Below are 18,444 nucleotides of genomic sequence, written 5' to 3'. Positions count from 1 at the left end.
CTGGCAGAGCACCAGCAGACTCGCCTGGATCTAAGAGTGTCAATCTCCCAACGCCTACTGCTCCAAGCCCGACTCCTTTGTCAGCGCGGCCAAAGTTGGCTTTCCCTCAGTCACGTCTGAACGAGAGTTGGGAAGCCAACAGCCCTGTTCCTCAAAGCGCACAGTCAGCGCGCTCGATTCAGTCGGTCCAGTCTATCCAGTCCATTCGCTCCAACCAATCGGTCAGGTCGAATGTGCCCAAGTTGATCATTCCGCAATCACCGCCCCTGGCGCCGTGGCAATTTGGCAGTCCTGTACCCTTGTCAGGTAGATCGTTTCATTCGGTTCACTCTGTCAGATCCGTCGAATCTGTTCGATCGAACGAGTCCTATCAGTCATACCAGTCTGGACGCACTAACAGCACTGTCACGTCGAACCCACGACCACCTGAGGACAGCACGCCCTACCCTCAGAGTGGTCTCCCCCTGAGTGGCTATCCGACACGGTTTTCCAACAGGAGAGTCTTCGACGACTTTCCGTCATTGAATCAGGCGCCGTTTACTCCCATCACGCCTTTCGAGGATGCATCGCCTTCAGAACCGCGGTACTTCTGGCGTCCTTCCGAGACTCTGTTGAAGTCGCCAATGTCGCCTGAAGTACGTACAGCCGTTGCAAAGCCAGAAATGCGCACTGCTGCTGCAGAGTCAGATCAAGGCAGAACCCAAAACTTTGACAACTTCGCGCTGTTCTCACACAAGGAAATACCGTCTCGCTCGCACAGCTCTAGCTCCATTCGAACGGCGGCAACGGCTGTTACTGCCAAGAAGTCCCAGGCACATACAAAGAATCCCGCGCGAGCCCTTTCTCATGGCGGGAATTCTCGAAATATTAGTAGAAGTCGCACCGCAGAAGCTGTTGGCGCCGATGAGAGGATATCGCGAGCACCGTCGTCTCAGGAGTTCGACTCTGGAAACCGAAACCGAGCGTCGTCAAAAGGCAAAACGCCTCGCACCTCAAGCAGAGCCCGTCCCTTGGATGATTCGGGGATCGCCAATATGAAGCGAACTTCTTCCCATCACCGAGAGTCTCGAAGCACTAGTCACGCTCGGCTCATGGATGCAACAAGTACCATGACAGGCAAGCACATCTTGCCAGACCCAGTATCTCAAGCCGCTACTATCGATCAAAAACGTGCCTCTTCTCAGCCAAGATCTTCTCGAAACACGAGTCAGAATCGTTTCGTGAACAAAACAAGCAATACGGAGGCTTCGACAGACCCGTCTTCCCAGGATGGCATACTTGTCCGCCCGTCCTCGCCAAAGTCGCGGAATGCTAGTCGATCGAGGAGCCACCAGCGATCCAACTCCTTTTCCCACAGGGAACATGCAACCAAAATTTCCAAGTCATTGGAGACCATCTCTCGAAGAGCAGAGTCGGTCGATCGGATGCAGGATCTCCACAGAGAGGTCGTTGAAACTCCACCTAATGTTTCTTCATCATCTAAGCCACGCAGTTGCAGTAGAGGCCGGTCTAGCGAGCAACACTCCTCAATCATCATCGCTGCCAGCCGAAGCATTCTTGACTCTGACGTTACTCAAAAGTCCACTGTCAAACCTCAAGAGGAAAGTCGCCAGCAGCAGCACAAGCGAACGACGTCTCTGTCCAGTACGGACTTCCACGCAAGATCCGGATCAGCCGCTTCTAATGGGCGCGGCATAGCTCCAAGGTCCAGAACCCCGAGTACAAGTGAACGTTCTCGGTCCCGTACTCCGTCCCGAGCTGCCAGCCGCGGCCGTAAACCTGGGCCGCCTTTCTCGCCTCCTAGAATGGTACCTCATGATCCTTCACAGCCTGTGGAAGACCATGGGATTGCCTGGGATGCTTTCATGAAGGCAGGACAAAATTCTTCGAAGTCTAAAGGTGCAAAGGTCTCGCTGTTCTCAGAACGTGTTGAAAAGAATGATAGGATTGAGGCCATAGTGTCTCTCTCGGGTCTTTACGGAAAAGTTTCTACTAGTTCATCACCCTCAAGACCTAGAGGGTCTCCAGAGTTGCCCACTAGCAGGTCCAACTCAACTCCGGCTGTCGCGGCTGGTAGCAAGACAAAAGATCGAGTTGTAGGGGACAAGACGGGAGATGGACCGCCTTTCTCACTCAACTCGCTCGCTGAGACCGTCGCAACAATACCGTCGTCGACCCGCTCGCCATCCACGCCCAGTTTTGAGCCAAGCACTCCGAAGGCCATGGTTCTCATCCGCGACGACGAAGACTCTCTCACAGGAGGGCCGCCATTGCTTGATCTAGCAAACAACTTTCCCAATCTCACCTGCGTCGACAGACCAGTTGGCTCCCACTCAGACGGGTCGAAGGCCATTGCTGCATAGAGTGTTGCGTTATTGACAGGAGTAAATGGTTTTTTTGTTTTTCATCTCATATGTATCACTGCTTCGTTCAATTTTGGTTTGTCACTGAATCTTGGAGTCTGGTTTGCATTCACGTGTTGCATGAGATGACTGTTGCATGAGGGGATGAATACCACAAGGCGTCTAATAAACGGGCGGTCGGATGGGAAAAATAACAGGTATCCGATGGGGAAGACGGTTGGAGTTCTACAGAGATGTTCCAGACTTGCTGTTTTATGCTTTGCTTGGTGTCGTTTGTTAAATACTGTTAGCCATATTTGCAGAACCGTAGCAGCCATTAAGATAAAATATTCTTGTTACATTAACTGCGTTGTTGCAAGTGAGGTTTTCGGCACAAGTACATAGGGGTTCTCTTGAGGGTCATCCGTCCGCTGCTATCACGTTTGCTCCCAGCACTGAAGAGCGGCCTCTGCCTCTTTTAGTCTCCTCTTCTCTTCCCTGAGCTGTCTCTTTCTCATGGCTGTATCATCATTCTCCTTGGTGAGTTCTCTGATCTGATCCAATGATAGGTCGTCAGGTATCAGCTGCTCAATCTTGCGAAGGAAGTGCCGCTCCTCAACCTGCATGAGGACGTTCGCAATGAAGATGTCTCGCGCAATCTGGAAGACAAGAACATGATAAGTCCAGGTCAATCTTGGTGAGATCCGTAAGACTTACAAAGTAGTGGGAATGCATCGCTTTCAGATAGCCTTTTGCGACGTGGTTCTGGTGGATCTTCGGTCGCGACAGCTGACCATCCTTCGCATAAGCTTCCGCGTCGACCGTTCCTGGGCCGTCTCCGTTTACGCCTGTTCCATTTCTGTGGCGGCGGGTCGCGGCTATGAATTCTTGGCATTGTTCGGCATCGCGAAACTCCTGCTGCTCCAAAAGAAAGCGGTCGTCAGCGTTCTTGGCGAAAGATCGTCTATCTGCTTCGAGGCGCCATAGTTCGTAGCCAGCCTCCTTCTTCGCATTATGTAGCTTCGGCATGATGTAGGTTTCCATGAAACGAGTGGCCACAACATCAGGGTTATCGAAGCCATCCACCTCTTGATCAAGCTCGATGCTCTCGCGTGTTCTTGGGAACTTCATCTTGGTCATAACCTCAAAGTATACCTTGCAACGAGTGTGAATCTCGTTCACGTGAAATTTGGCGATTTCAAACCAAGGCCTCGAAAACTCCCAGAAAAACTGGTCAATCCTTTTCGGGTTGTAGAAGTTCGCCAGCTCGGTGCCTTTGCTGTCCTCGAGCGCTCCGGATGCCATGTTAGTTTCCTCGTCGATATCTGCGTACTCCTTCCGGTTCGAGGTTGAAAACGATTCTGGTGGAATGTCTGGCATTTGGTGCTCGAGCACGTCATGGTTGGAATGCATGGGCGACAGGCTGGCAACAGAAACCCACGAATGGCCGAATTCATGCATGTATAACTTGAAAAGATGGTCCTGCTTAACGACGCGTGCTCTGAGACGTTCAGGACCATCTTTAGGTCGATCAGCGAGGTCGTGTTCGTACTCGCCTTTGGCGTGATCCCGAGCAGCCGTTCTTAGTCGTTCGACTGCTAACTTGAATACTGTTTTCAACACATCGTCCCGCATAGGATCGTCCAAATTGCGGAATTTCTCGGCAGCTAAGAGTTGTTCGACCTTTCTTCTGAATCCAGGAATTTCCTTACTGGTGGCTGCGAAGTACTTCTTCCGCAGCCTATACCGAAGCTTGTGAATCCCAAGTTGGCGTGCGGGAATTTGATTCCACAGGGGCTGCTTAAAAAGGTCCTTCTCCTGACGGTTTCTCTCACTCATGGAAAAGTCTGCACCATCGGAGTCTCGGTCAAGATTGCGAAGGACGTGCCATTCGAACAGCTCGTAAGCGGGCTCTTCGCCTTTCACGATTTTCACGAATCTCTCGGTATCAGAAACCTTGTCAGGTTTCGTGACTATTCCAATCGTTCGTCCACGTGCGTGTTCTTTGCACATCGTCAAGATCGCCGCAATATCGGGGTCGCTGCTTCCGTCAACGATGGCAAGGACGGTTGAGTTTTCCATCATGACGTGCTTGAGAACGAGTTGTTTTATTGCATCGATGGTCTCTTGGTCGGCATGAAACGCAATCAGGCCGGGAAGGTCGACTAGCTGCAATGGCTTCTTCTTGGGACCCTTGATTGTTATTGAAAGGACGTCTTTGCTGATTCCTGTCACTCTGCCGTCGTCTCTGTCATCATCTGGGAATATGACGTTTTGAGCCCTCTTCATGTGGTCTTGTAGGGTGTTCCACGAGTCTTCGGTGAGCTTCTCGCTGACTCTGAACTGTTCCAATCTTCTCTTGTCTGCATCATTTCGTTTGGGCTCAGGCTTGATGCTCATCTCCAGAACATCATCTTCGTTGTGGGCCAATGTGACCTTAATCACATAACGGGTGCACATCCCTTCGCCTGAAGGGAACGGAATCTCCGCGATTGCCCCTAACACAGAGCTTTTCCCCGAAGATTGGGCGCCGCAAACGACAAGTTGTGGAGGTTCAATGCTTGGAATACCCAAAGCTCGAACTCGGTCCATGGCCATGATGATTGCATGTTGGTCTTTGCTATCGGGGTCAGGGTCGAGGTAGGAGCCAGGCTGACTAGAATTCTGGCCCGCCCCCGAGGCAATGCCATTACGCGAATCGGACATAACGAGAGTTGAAAAACAGAGAATGTGAGGTAGACCAAATGAGGTGAATAATGGAAGATTTTCGGTGGAACAGAAGGTTGCTGCGGTTGACACGAGAAGCAAAGCCTGTTCGGATTGATGAAATTGGAAAGGGGATGCGCAGGACACCCTATCTTGTGTTATACTTGGACTTTTACTTTCTTCTTGTTTACCCCCATTGAGCCTCAATGTTTTTCCCAGCGTGAGGCAACCGTCGGCACACCGATTACGTACGACCAATACGACGAATGGCGGCTTGATGCATTTGGGGTTACCACCCATCACAACGAGGCGGGCGGGCGGTCTGCCTTGCTAAGCTGAAGCAAGCTGAAATACTTACCAATATCAGCCAACGTGAGGCTCTTCTGTAAAACCGCCGCGTCACTCGATGGCATCGGACTGCTATGAATGGTCTACTTTTGCACATTTCATGAGACACACACGCAAGCTGATCTTGTTAGTGTGTATTTTGAGGCTCTAGACGAAGTCTGCCTGTCCACATGCCGTCTTGGCTTCCTTGGCTGTCCGCCTCGTGTAGTTCGCCAGCTTTCCTGTACTCTTCCAACGCGCGCATTGACATTGTCGGCAGCCCTTCAAAACGTGTTAAGAGCCATAACGCAGCGTGTCTTGCAAATATCTGCCGAATTACCACACCTATTATTCATTTCTGGCAACAATGGACCCTTTAACGATTATAGCAACGGTGGTTGCTGTAGCTCAAGGGCTGGGAACTATCGCTCAACTCATTGATGACCATCTCGAGAAACGAGACCAACGGAAGGAAGCCAACGGTCTCCATCCCTCCCAGGCTGCATTGCAACTATCCCAGGATGTCAATGATCTCTCATCACGCCTGGGCCGGACTCTGCCCGATCAGATAGACCGTGAGTAATCCCTGTTGCTTTCAATACTGTATGTTTCCCACAACTGTCATGAAACTGACCTTATGTTACAGAACAGCTTCTTAGCGACCTCAAAGGCCTCCAAGTAAAAGTTCAGAACATGTTGAGGACTTTGAACGATGTGAAGAGAGTCTCATCTGCGGATAATGTGGACTTGCCGCCGACGCAAAAAGAGAAGCTGAGGTTGCAGAAGACCACGGCGATGACACTGAAAACCCAAGTTCAAGAAGCAATAGACAGTTTTCGGGTAAGACTGGCGAAAGGCAATCAGGATACAGGCGGTGATGCGAACTCATCCTTGGATCTTAATGATACCCCCAATAATCGGCGGTTCTGCTACGGCGCTATTCTCTGCCAAAACAATAGAGCAAACGCCGCGTCTCTTGCCACGGCCACTGAAGAAAGGACTGGAACACCTCAGTGGGGATTCGTTTGCAAATATTGCAGCCTAGAGGTTGGAGACTACATGGCCATTCGACTAAAAGCCGACGGAACGCCTCTGGAGACGCCGGACCTACTTGCAGCCTCTCATCTCTTGGCCTGCGACTTGCGTCATCTGCGAGCATTCTACAGATGCCTCGCTTGCCATCTCAAGCAAAAGAAAACAGATTTTGCGACTGCTGTCGAGCTCGAGAGGCACATGGATGAACATGAGGGCTTTTCTTTCCTGCCAAAACTAGTCCAGTCTGCTGGTGAAAAGGCCGCAAAGAAAGACATACAAGACTTCCTCAGTCGCGAAGCACCTACTTACTCACAAGAGGAGACTCAGGTTGCAGAAGTCGAGTTTGACTTGGAGAGACCACCTCCCGCTCCTTCTCCCCAGCCGCACCCTAATAGGCCTCCCCCTGTGCCTCCCTCAATGCTACTACCCATGGTACGAACCAAACATTCCTTCCAATGATGGCGAGCTTTCGGAATCATCCAAACTAAGAACGGTTATAGGGCGACGTCGGTGCATAGTCAGGTAGCACTCAAATACTTGACCCTGAAATAGAACAACATCATGATGATTTTAATTAGGAGCGTCGTTTGGGTATGGCTCTGGCGCTCATCGAGCAGCAACGAGTAGTCCGCCTGCTCATCATATCAGTAGTAACAACAGGCAAGATTTGAATCGAGAGTCGGAGTCAGGGTATCTCCTTGTACGCGTTTCGCCTTCGTTGAGGAAACCGTGCAGAAGCAACGTACGCTTTTGACCAGGAGCTTTCCTCAGTGTTGACACTGCAAAACGCTTTGGTCGTGGATGTAATTTTTGAAATAGATAGACATTTTCATTTTTTAAATTGATTCGATCATCCGTCTGCCCCTGCTAGGCTTGTGAAGCACTCTCCTTGTGTGGTTCGATTAGACGTCAACCGCTAACATCAGCAGTACTCCAGCCCTCACTTACAGGCAAAGCCTCGGCCAGATTGTGCGACCACTTTGACAACCCATACAAACGTCAACGTCATACCGGAATCTCTGCCGAGGACCGACAGCCTTTAACACGCAGGGATTGATAGCAATGATGGCTATGATCTCAAGACTGTCATGCAATGGCTATCCGCGGCAGCCGAATAGACGCTCGGTCAATAGAGCTTGCGGCAAACTGCGCGACAAGAAGCCGATGGCCTCGATTGGCGCGTCAATGATGCGAGGACGGGGGCATCTACCTTTTTGGAAGGTAATGAGACGATGATCATGTCAAAATGACCAGAAGCGCTCGGCGGGGCATTATGTTTGTTGGTCCAACATGCATAATTCGCGATGTCGCGTTATCAATCTCCTTAGATGGTCTTCGAAGGAGGTCTCCGGGGGCCAGATGTTGATGCGAAGGAGGGAGGGGCTATTGAAATTCGGATGGCATGCTGACCAGTGCGGGAAACCAGGAACGCCATGGTTCTCCTCCTCTCAGGGCGCTAGGCCGTCCAACGAGCCTCTTCCGTGAGAATTCAAGCTCATGAGATGTCCAATCAACAATCGGAGATGGCTGCCCGCACCGGATGAGGTTGCTGAAGTGTGAATCCTGACAGGGATTCTTGCAGCTCTAGCTCGGTCGCCAGCCGGGATCATTGCATGCTAAGTGGCTGGGGGCTGCCAACTACACTGCACGCCACCTTCCACCAGGGGACTTCAGGGCGCTACGAGAGCCAGCGACGAGAGCAGATCTCACCCTCCCAATGCCAATGTTTGCCAGCCAAGCCTACAGCGGTGTGGGATCGCAGACCTGGGTCAACGGCCAACGGGCTTCTCCAGCCCGTCCAGCTCACCAGTTTCTCTGGCAGATGCATCTGCTCACCAGGCTCCGTTCGTATTATGTATCTGTTGGAACGGCCCGGACTTGTGGTCGTGTGGACCGACCTCCTCACCTCGGAGTGAGGAGAGCAACGGATGGGAGGGCGGGAAGTGCACACAGTTCGCCGTGCCACCCCAATTCTTCTGGACACCAATCACACGCTCCGGAAGAACCAACGAGGTGATGGAGATGCAGATGGCTGCGTCTCTCATCACAATCACAGCGTGCCCTTCTTCTCTCTCGCAAACACCGAAACACATATGAAGCGTCGTCTCGCATTGTCCGTGGTCAACATCGCGAGTCGTCACATCGTGATATCCTCCTGACGGCGTCAATTTGCGACTCTTCCCCTTCATCGCTTGGCATCGCCGTCCATAAGCTCTTGCGCAACGACCCGGACTCCCCATCACGCTCCCGCAGGCATGTAACACTGGCGACTTTGCCCCTCAGCGATTGAATCGACTGCAAACCGGTATTTCCGTGCGCGGCCGTCCAGTACATAACTCGAGCGATTTCCGATTGCGATTTTGCCGGTCGGGAGCAGTATTTGACGTCTCCCCGCACTTTTTCACTCATAATTCTTCATGATGAGGTTTGCGACGGGCGCTGCGGCGCTTAGCCTCTGGTTCCGCCATGCGACGGCTATCCACGTGGCAAAGGGTTCACCTTGCCAGACACTCTGCGGCAACGTGCTGGATGCGACCACGAAAGATGACGTTGTCTGCAAAGAGTCGGATTACTCTGTCAGCGCTGCCGGTTCTGTATACCAGCAGTGTGTTTCCTGCGAGTTGACGAGCGACTACTCGACCGCATCTCAGACTGACGTACAATGGCTTCTTTGTATGTTGGGTACTTCGGTCCTCACTGGCCAAACCATGACTAACATTATCAGACAACCTCCGATACGCTGTCTCATACTGCATCTTCGGGTACCCAGAAAACCCCAACGTCGGGTCGAGCCCGTGTCTCACGAGGTATGTCAACGTGCGATGGCGTTGTTCGTCTCACCTAGTAACCCTTCAAACAGAACAGCTTGCGAGCCTTTCCAAGATGCCATTAAATACAACGACCTTGCTTCTAACGGCACCGAGTTTGACTACTGTGACAACTGGGATCACAATCAACTCGCTGGCTGCACAGCCTGCCTCCGTGCCGGCGACAACCATTACTTGACTAATTGTATGTCTTGCTGCCTAGAACACTACGGTTCTTTGACTAATTGGCTTCTAGTCATGACCATCCTGGATGCCGGATGTCAGCAGAAGCCTGACCCTGGGCAGACCGTCTCTGTAGAGGGTTCTCCCTTCTCTAAGACTTCAGTCAATGCTACTGACCCGACGCCAACAAACACATATGTGCCAAACTACAACAGCGGCCCCATTTCCTTAGGCGGCAAAGTCGGCATCGCGATCGGAGGTGTTGTCGTTATTCTTGCTTTGACCGGTTTCTGCATCGTCTGGAATGGCAAGAGAAGACGAAGGGCATTCCTGAAGAAGATGGAAATGAAGCAGAAGGGCCCCGCAAATGGCTGGCCATCGCCGCTTAATGTCGCTGGACTCAACGGCACCCCGCTGAGCCAACGCCCTCTGCGAAGTTGGGAGAACGATACTCCAAACAGCTCCAGGCCAACGCATGGCTGGGACGAGTCTCCTCTCAGCCCCCAAGGAGAGAAGGCCTTCCCGAGATACTTCTCGCCGTACTCATCGCAATACAACAGCCCGGTGAGTGGCACAGAGGCGCCAAATATGCAGTGGCCAACCAACGGACCGGACCCTCAGCATCAACAGCAGGAAATTGGCCTTGCTCTAGGAGGCGATGATGCGCAGCAGGATTGGGATGACTCTCACAAGGGAAAGGGACGATCTGAGTCCTATGAGTTGAGAGAGGTTGATCATCAATGGGACGCGCGACAGAGACATCCCAGTCCGCCTGTGCTTCAGCACCCGGCGCACCCTATGTATGCGGAGCACAACCCGGCTGCGTATCACGGCATGACAGAAGATGACCTCAGGCGAGGATACATCTGAGTGGTTGCGGTTCTTGCGAAGGATAATGAGAAGCTGTAAATAGTTGCTTGGGGCCTTTGCCTCTTGGCGGATCTGGGTGTTATTAGCGGGAGTTTGGAGTTGCACGATACCGAGTGAGTCTCATGAGTCTTAAGTACTGCTCATGAGATGCAGAGACGAGGCGAAGACAATGTGAATATGAATACAAAGTACATCCCAAAGATTCCCGTGTTAAGCGCTTTGTGACTGCAAGGGTTCCATTGTCTCCAGGTACGGACCGTTGTTAGTTCCGCATGATGATGTTTTCTTTCGAGTTTGAGAAGTCCATGCTCAAAAGGCGGGACGGAACCGAGTCGCGTCTTGGGTCCTGTGGCTAGTCGAGCGGACTGGCCAATGAAATCCTATCAATGGCTGTCCGACGCCACAAAGTGGAGCGGAATGGATTTTTTGGCAGCTCGCACCCCACAGCAGGAAAAAAAATTTGGATTGGGAAGCTTCAAGCCAGTCCTCCCAACACCACGAGACCTTCCTCTTGGACGTTCGCGACTTCCTTCCCACCGCAAACGCCCAACACCCGACCGACACCTTCCCTCCCCATTGAAACCTCCTGTCGTTTCGGGATAAAGTCGGACAAGATGGCTATGGAAATTGTTAAGGCCTCCGAGGAGGAGGAGTTCGCCATCAAGCCTCAGGCTGCTGTCCCCCAGTTGGACACCAGCAGCTGGCCTCTGTTGCTCAAGAACTACGACAAGCGCAAGTTTCCTTCCCTCTGGATACGGAGCGAATGCCTCGTATAGAACGAACACATGGCTGACCGGTCCTGCAGTTCTCGTCCGGACGGGTCACTTCACTCCCATTCCGGCAGGATGCAGCCCTCTGAAGAGAGACATCAAGTCGTACATCTCCTCCGGAGTCATCAACCTGGACAAGCCCTCTAACGTATGTTATCATTGCTAATAATTGAATTGATGACCATGTGTGCTGATTTGCGCGTAGCCCTCCTCTCACGAGGTCGTCGCTTGGGTCAAGCGTATGCTCCGGTATGCAATCCCATTCCATTCTCTAGCTCGCACGATCGCGATGCATCGTATGCGATTCGCTCCCCGAAATCGAAGACGAATCGACGGCAATGGCATCCTCTTAAGCGGACCGCGATGGCTATACGGGCAGATGTTCACGACGTGGCGCGCACGTGTACGGCCAGGCTTTTGCGAAACACAGACAAGGATTGGTACAACGTGGAACACGATTCCAACGTCACGACATGTCTGTTCAGGCTGCATCATCGCGAGGCTGTAAGAACAAGGCACAGCGTCATTATCGATTTGCATGCCGACTTGAGAAGTTTTCGCGGGAGGCTGTGCTGGGAACCGACCATCATGGATTGCCCTGGGAAGTGTCGTCACAATTCGCGGGAACTGCCATTGCCGTCAGTTTGTCAACGAAAGGAACGATCGAACGATTTCGGGGAGCCGCAAGCTTGGCTTTTGCCAAACTTATGGTTGGAATGAAGAAGGCATTGCTAATTCATTTTTGCACAGCGTTGAGAAGACTGGTCACAGCGGTACCCTTGATCCCAAGGTCACTGGTGAGTAGCGACTCGTCCCACATTGACGTCTCGAACGTGTTTTGCTAACTTTCTCAGGATGTTTGATTGTTTGGTTAGTAGCAACCTTCCAATTCCGACGAACCGCATCCTTGAGGAATTGCGACTGACGAAATTTTCTCATTGCAGCGTCGACCGCGCCACCAGACTCGTCAAGTCTCAGCAGGGCGCCGGTAAGGAGTACGTTGCCGTCATCCGCCTCCACGACAAGCTGCCTGGCGGTCAGGCCCAGTTTGCTCGCGCTCTCGAGAGTATGTTCAATCCAACCTCACCGCAACTGCCGACATCATCGTCTGACTCGTGATCTAGCTTTGACTGGTGCCCTCTTCCAGCGCCCTCCTTTGATCTCTGCCGTCAAGCGTCAGCTGCGTATCCGTACCATCTACGAGACCAAGCTGATCGAGTTCGACAACGTGAGTAGATCCACTCCTGTCTTAGAAATATTGCTGACCGCGATTTTAGGATCGTCATCTCGGTGTCTTCTGGGTTTCCTGCGAGGCCGGTACTTACATCCGTACCCTCTGTGTCCACCTTGTACGTAACGTTAAGAAGATCATTCAGCCTTGTTCTGATTGCTTACATGAAATAGGGACTTCTGTTGGGTGTTGGTGGCCACATGCAGGAGCTCCGCAGAGTGCGCAGTGGTGCCATGGACGAGTCCAAGGGCATGGTCACTCTGCACGACGTGCTTGACGCTCAGTGGATGATGGACAACACCAGGGATGAGTCTTACCTGCGTAAGGTCATCTCTCCCCTGGAGACTCTCCTCACTGGCTACAAGCGTATTGTTGTCAAGGACAGTGCTGTAAGTTATTCCCGTTCATTGCAACCCAACCGCCCCTCACGGCCGATGCGACTTTGTGGATTATGTCTTAGACCGATTGGCGCACGAAAACAGCTGCATCCGATACTGACGTACTTCCAGGTCAACGCTGTCTGCTACGGTGCTAAGCTTATGCTTCCCGGTTTGTTGCGATACGGTGAGTTAAGCTTCATAACAACGTTACCAGGATACAGTGACATACTGACACCCTGCACAGAGTCCGCCATTGAGGTCCACGATGAGGTCGTCCTCATGACCACCAAGGGTGAGGCTATTGCCATCGGCATTGCCCAGATGTCCACCGTCGAGATGTCAACATGCGGTTTGTCCTCCTCCGTCACTGTACATTGACGATCCATAACTGACCCGAGACCAGATCACGGCGTTGTCGCCAAGGTCAAGCGATGCATCATGGAGCGTGACCTTTACCCCAGAAGATGGGGACTTGGCCCTCTTGCATCGGAGAAGAAGAAGATGAAGGCGGACGGCAAGCTGGACAAGTTCGGACGCCCGAACGAGGCCACCCCCGCCAAGTGGGTGTCTGAGTACAAGGACTTCAGCGCTCCTGCCGGTGATGCGGCGGCGGCTGCATCGGCTGCGCCGGCCACTCCCCAGAAGGTGGTCGAGACCGTCTCTACCAGCACTGTCGTCACCCCTGCCAACAACGAAGAGGACGGCAAGAAGCGCAAGAAGCACGAGGGTGAAACTCCCGACGAGCGTGCCGAGCGCAAGCGCAGAAAGGCTGAGAAGAAGGCAGCCAAGGCCGCGAAGAAGGCTGCCAAGTCAGGCGAAGCTGACGATGATGACGACAGCGAGTAAGCTATTGTTGCGCTGCATCTTACCTCGATTGGCTCGATACCAAGTGTTTGTTGAACAATGGTCGGCGGTTGGCTGTTGTACCATAAAATTGGCTTTGGCAAGTGGCGTTTGGTTTCTCATCATTTTCTCTCTCCCGTTGAACATAGTACGGACTGGCTGGATAGGAGTAGATAGGTCCTATATGAAGAAAAAAAGTGGCGACTACAGCTGCTTGATCAGTTCAAACCAAAAAAAGTTCTCGACCGGTCGAGAATGAGACGAGAAGCACATGGCAGCGCAAAATGTCACGAATCGATGTTTTAGGCGGTTGAAACGGAAACACGGAAACCCTTGTTGGCGGACTTACGTAGTCCCAGCAGGACCCCGGCGGGTTTTCAGACAGCAGCTCAGTCGGGTCCGAGCCAGCGTGGATCTCATCCGAACGATTTCTGTTTGGGAATCTCAGTCATAAACAGCGACAATATACGTGTTCCGTCCATCGTCCGAAGGCGCTTTCCCTGAGAGGACACCAAAGACAGGGAAGCATTGTCACCAAGCATGTCTCAGGCCACATGCGCTGGCCAGTCACGGAAACAAGGACAACTGCCACCCGCCCTCCTTGATGCCTCATGGAATTGGGATAATGCAACCAAGAACCACGCCGTAACTGGGTATAATTACTTTAGCGGATCCTCAATGCCCACCCCTGAGATGGCAGCACGTCACCCCGCCTTTTTCTTCTCTCCTAGTGATGCGTGTCTCTGGTGTCGTTGCCACGTTGGGTGGGAGGGGCACCGGGGAGGGGAGGTGAGTGAGTGAGTGACCTTGAGACCTTGGGACCTTGGGTTGCGCTCTCACAGCCCCTCTCCAGGATCACGGATTTGCCAGTCGCGCCTCAATCCCTCGTGCCCAGTTGCCCTGCTTCGCCCATGCCCGATCAGCGGGGCCGACACCGCCAGTTGGCGATCCCCTGTCGACCCCCGTCACCACCGACATCCCGGTTCCAGGCCAACCCAAGAGCCTCCATGACGACCAACTTTTCTCTCTGACCCCCTTCCCCCCTAACGTGGGTAGCCCACATGGCAGCCAGCACATAGGGCCTAGCAGCCGACTGCCGGATGCGTGTAATCCTCCCGAGGGGCTTTTTTTTTCTTGTCCGTCTGTCATGTTTTGCTGCTATTGATCTGCTAGCCTAGCAGCTGCAGTTTTATGGGCTGAAGCCTAAAGAGGATTTGCTATCTGACCACACATCTGACGCGCGCCCAGCCCTAGGAAGAGCAATTTTAAGCAGCATAACCTGGGCGGAAATGCAAGGCGATTTTTGACCTTGGAAGCAGCGGGAAGCAAGTTCGGAAGCAAGGCGAGAAGAGAAGCAGCTGTAAGGTGGGAGCAGCAGCACCGGAGAGGCTCTAGCTTCTGTTTTTTTTTTTTTTTTTTGCTGGTTCGTGCAGTTCCCGTCGGGTATCCGGTCGAGCAAGACGCTGCCACGCACTCACTCACACTTCTCACCCCCGGCCCACCTGTTTCAAGCATCTGCTTTGACGTGAATGGAACAAACCCACCTAGGGCCAGCTCCCAAGTCTCTGGGCAATGCGGATCGGGAATGTGAGATTACCACTGCAAATGCGGGTGGAGGTGTGTGTGTGGCTGTCGGTTCTTGCTTGTCGTCGTAGTAAAGGTGTGTGGTGTGGTGTGGTGTACTTGGAGCGTGTACCTCGTAGGTGTGTGAGTGAATATAGTAAGGTCTAAGGAGGCATGTCGTTCCTGCTCTCAATACCGTTCTCGTCTCGGGATGTAGCTGGAGCTTGGAGCTGGCGCAGCTGCTGCTGCTCTCTCCCACATCTCGTCCTTTTCGTTCGAGTACAAGTAGGACCTCGCTCGCACGCACCTCGAGACCGGACAGCTCTTGTTTTTCCTCTCTGCTTCTCGAATACAGTTCGCTATGACATTCATGACGGCAGCACTTGCTTCGAAGTAATGTGTACTCGGTGTTGGCAAAGCTAAGTAATAGACCACCGTCCAATTCCTTGAGAGAAAGACAGAACGAAAGCGAATACCCAAGAGAGACCCAAGACCACCCACGACACAGACACTCCTCCTCTCATCACATATACATCAGCATCCCAAGGTCTTTTTTTTCTGCTCAGACTGCAACTTTGTTTAGCTCCACGAGCGCATCACCTGGCTGTTGCTGTTCTTTTTTTGTTTACACTTTGTCCGGTTTTTTTACGAGAGAGATACCTTATATAATTGTATCGTTTCTTTGTTTATTATATATACCCTCAGACCGAGAGAACAATGCTCCCAACATCATCACTATTGGCCGCCGGCCTGTGGTGCTTGGCCGGCTTACAACCAGCCCTGAGCGCACCCTCAAAGATCGACGCCCTCTACATTGTCGGCAGACAAGACAAGGTCATTGAGCCCAGACTCAACCGTGACTTCCCGGACCCGGCGCTGATCCAGGCCGGCGACGGTAACTGGTACTCCTTCGCGACCAGCAACAACGACAAGCAGATCCAGGTCGCCAAGGCCGCCGAGATCTCGGGCTCCTGGGAGTGGCTCGACATCGAGGCGCTCCCAGACGGCGGCTGGACGACGGGCAAGAACACCTGGGCGCCGGACGTCAGACGGCTCGACAACGGGTCGTACATCATGTACTACTCGGGCGAGGTCGTCGACGGCGGCGGCAGGCACTGCATCGGCGTGGGCATCTCAGACGCCATCACGGGGCCGTACGTCCCGACCAAGGAGCCGTGGGTGTGCCCGTTCGACCAGGGCGGCGCCATCGACGCCGCTGGCTTCTACGACGAGTCGACCAAGAAGCGGTACGTAGTGTACAAGGTGGACGGCAACAACGTGGGCAACGGCGGCGACTGCAACAACGGCGTGGAGCCGCTCGTCGGGACGCCCATCATGCTGCAGGAGGTCGAGGCGGACGGGTACAGCAAAGTTGGCGATCCGGTGCAGATCCTCGACCGGACGGCGGCGGACGGCCCGCTGGTGGAGGCGCCGGACCTGGTGCGCACCGACGATGGGCTGTACATCCTCTTCTTCAGCAGTTTTTGTTTTAACTCGGACAACTACAACGTCAACTACGCGACGAGCCGCGACATCAAGGGCCCCTACGTGCGGCCTAGCCGGATGCTGCTCAAGACGGGCGACTTCAACCTCACAGCCCCGGGAGGCGCGACGAGCGTTGCCGGGGGAGGGCAGATGCTCTTCCACGGCGACTGCGCGGAGGGGAGGTGTCTCTACCAGACGCAGTACTCCGTCACCGGCAGAGATGTAATCATCAGCTGAGCGAGACAGAGAGAGAAAGGTAAAAAGAAACGAAACGAAACGAAAAGACGAAAGAGGAAATAATTTCTGTAATCATATTTTTTGTGTTACACACTCACAGCATCATCTCAGTTGTGTATCCTTACTTATTTCTCTTCTTGGGGGAGGAAGGATCTCAGCGAGCACCCAGCGTTTTGGACACACATATTTGTGCGGGTTTTGCAAAGGAAAGTCTAAAAGAGACTTCATACATGATTCGGGGGCATACAGGACATTCGTTTTTTACATTTCTTGTGCGGGCGTTTGGAGGACTCTGCATCATATAGGCGATGAAGGCCCAACCGGTCGTTTTCACGAGACAAATGACGAAGAACATATCATACAAACCAGAAATCGGAACCAGCCGCAGACCGTGAACACACCATTTGGTAAGCGACCGTTGCGCGAACCGGAAGGCAATTGGATGCCTCGACTGTAGAGTTTGCGGTTGGTGCGGCGAATGGGACGGACGTCTTTCAGTGAGCACACCGTCAGCTCCGACTCGGCGGCGAAGCAAAGTCAGGACAAGCTTTGAGTTGCGAAAAAGAAAAGGTTCGACGCAGCTCAGTAACTGGGCCCCAATGCCAACCTGCCGAAAGGGGACAGCTTCTCTGGTTCGCATCGAACTTTGTAATGAGAGGCAGGGAACCCTGGGGTTGGCGACATGGTCCCACCCCCTAATAGCTAAAGTCAAGTAAAAGGGTGAAGAGGAAGGGGGGAGGGATAAGAGGGATAAGACAGGGCCCGGGCTGTGATGCCGAACGACTATGCATTGACAATTCGATGTTTTGGGGGCGCTTGAACGACAGGCAGTGTTCAGTTAAGGAAAAGAAGGTAGGCGGGAATCCGGGAAGAAAAGGGAGCATTGACTGAGTGATCGTCGCGACTGTGCTGCGGACGACTATGCCCCCACTTGGGGCCCGCAGTGGACCGAATGAACCAACACCACACTGAACATCGAACACACTCAGAAGCTGAACTGATCAGAGCACGTTGAGTGAAGCTGAGTGGGAAGGTGAACCGAGCTCGCGGCTTTAAGTGGGGTGCTTTAAAGGGCAGAGCACCGACATCAATCATGGATGGGGCCCAAAGACACTGACTGGAACTCCTCAGGACTCAGGACTCAGAACTCAGGAGAAATATTCCGAGGATCAGCGGTGTTCGGGTTCCATTCTCTGTGATCGGTAAGCGCCCGGGCTAGATCGAAAAGGGCTGACTGTCACCTGCGTCCAACCACAGTCATCTCCAAACGCTCGTCTGCGATTGGTCACCAGGGGGGGGAGAAGGACGCAGGACCCGTCACCTCATCGCAGTCGTGCGCATCTCGCAGCCGCCAGCGACCGTGATTACTCACACGCACACTGCCGAGCATTCTTGCGCCAGGCACAGGCACGCAACCCGCGAGAGACGCTGCAGAGAAAGGACACTATCGAATGCCGCGCTACCCCATCTGGCGCCTGCGGGAGAGCTAGTTGGTTGTCGGTTGGCAAGTGTCCGCTGTTAGTCGTGCCTGAGAGGTTGCAACGGCGCACGTCGTTGGTTCGTCCTGCAAGTGCCAGGAACGGTGCCGCTGGCGCTTGTGTTGGTGATGTGCGCCGTTCGTCAGGCGAGCTTCCAGCAAACATCGTCGGCTCTCTCTGGCAGGCG

General features: G+C 53.2%; 4 protein-coding genes across 4 annotated transcripts; 3 read left to right on the top strand and 1 right to left on the bottom strand.

The window, feature by feature from the left end:
- Window positions 1–2,779: 2,779 nt before the first annotated feature.
- Window positions 2,780–4,802, bottom strand: COL26b_000189 (uncharacterized protein; the record flags this gene model as incomplete). Its single annotated transcript, XM_053173159.1, has 2 exons — window positions 2,780–3,001; window positions 3,060–4,802. 2 exons carry the CDS (start codon window positions 4,800–4,802, stop codon window positions 2,780–2,782), a joined length of 1,965 nt encoding a protein of 654 aa, XP_053042865.1.
- A 4,028-nt stretch (window positions 4,803–8,830) lies between these two features.
- Window positions 8,831–10,270, top strand: COL26b_000188 (uncharacterized protein; the record flags this gene model as incomplete). The annotated part of the gene is made up of 4 exons (XM_053173158.1): window positions 8,831–9,083; window positions 9,136–9,217; window positions 9,271–9,422; window positions 9,474–10,270. 4 exons carry the CDS (start codon window positions 8,831–8,833, stop codon window positions 10,268–10,270), a joined length of 1,284 nt encoding a protein of 427 aa, XP_053042864.1.
- A 614-nt stretch (window positions 10,271–10,884) lies between these two features.
- On the top strand, window positions 10,885–13,497 carry CBF5 (centromere/microtubule-binding protein cbf5; the record flags this gene model as incomplete). Its single annotated transcript, XM_053173157.1, has 12 exons — window positions 10,885–11,006; window positions 11,122–11,188; window positions 11,246–11,289; window positions 11,791–11,837; window positions 11,895–11,910; window positions 11,985–12,106; window positions 12,165–12,268; window positions 12,318–12,389; window positions 12,445–12,660; window positions 12,781–12,835; window positions 12,896–13,000; window positions 13,055–13,497. The coding sequence occupies 12 exons, from the start codon at window positions 10,885–10,887 to the stop codon at window positions 13,495–13,497; spliced, it is 1,413 nt and encodes a 470-aa protein (XP_053042863.1).
- Window positions 13,498–15,774: 2,277 nt separating this feature from the next.
- Window positions 15,775–16,779, top strand: COL26b_000186 (uncharacterized protein; the record flags this gene model as incomplete). Its single annotated transcript, XM_053173156.1, has 1 exon — window positions 15,775–16,779. One exon carries the CDS (start codon window positions 15,775–15,777, stop codon window positions 16,777–16,779), a length of 1,005 nt encoding a protein of 334 aa, XP_053042862.1.
- Between the last annotated feature and the right edge of the window lie 1,665 nt (window positions 16,780–18,444).

The sequence above is a fragment of the Colletotrichum chrysophilum genome (genome assembly GCF_026319265.1).
Source record: "Colletotrichum chrysophilum strain AFK26 chromosome Unknown scaffold_1, whole genome shotgun sequence".
Lineage (NCBI taxonomy): Eukaryota > Fungi > Ascomycota > Sordariomycetes > Glomerellales > Glomerellaceae > Colletotrichum > Colletotrichum chrysophilum.
The sequence above is the reverse complement of the archived record's forward strand: the minus strand, read 5'-3'. Positions and strand labels throughout refer to the sequence as shown.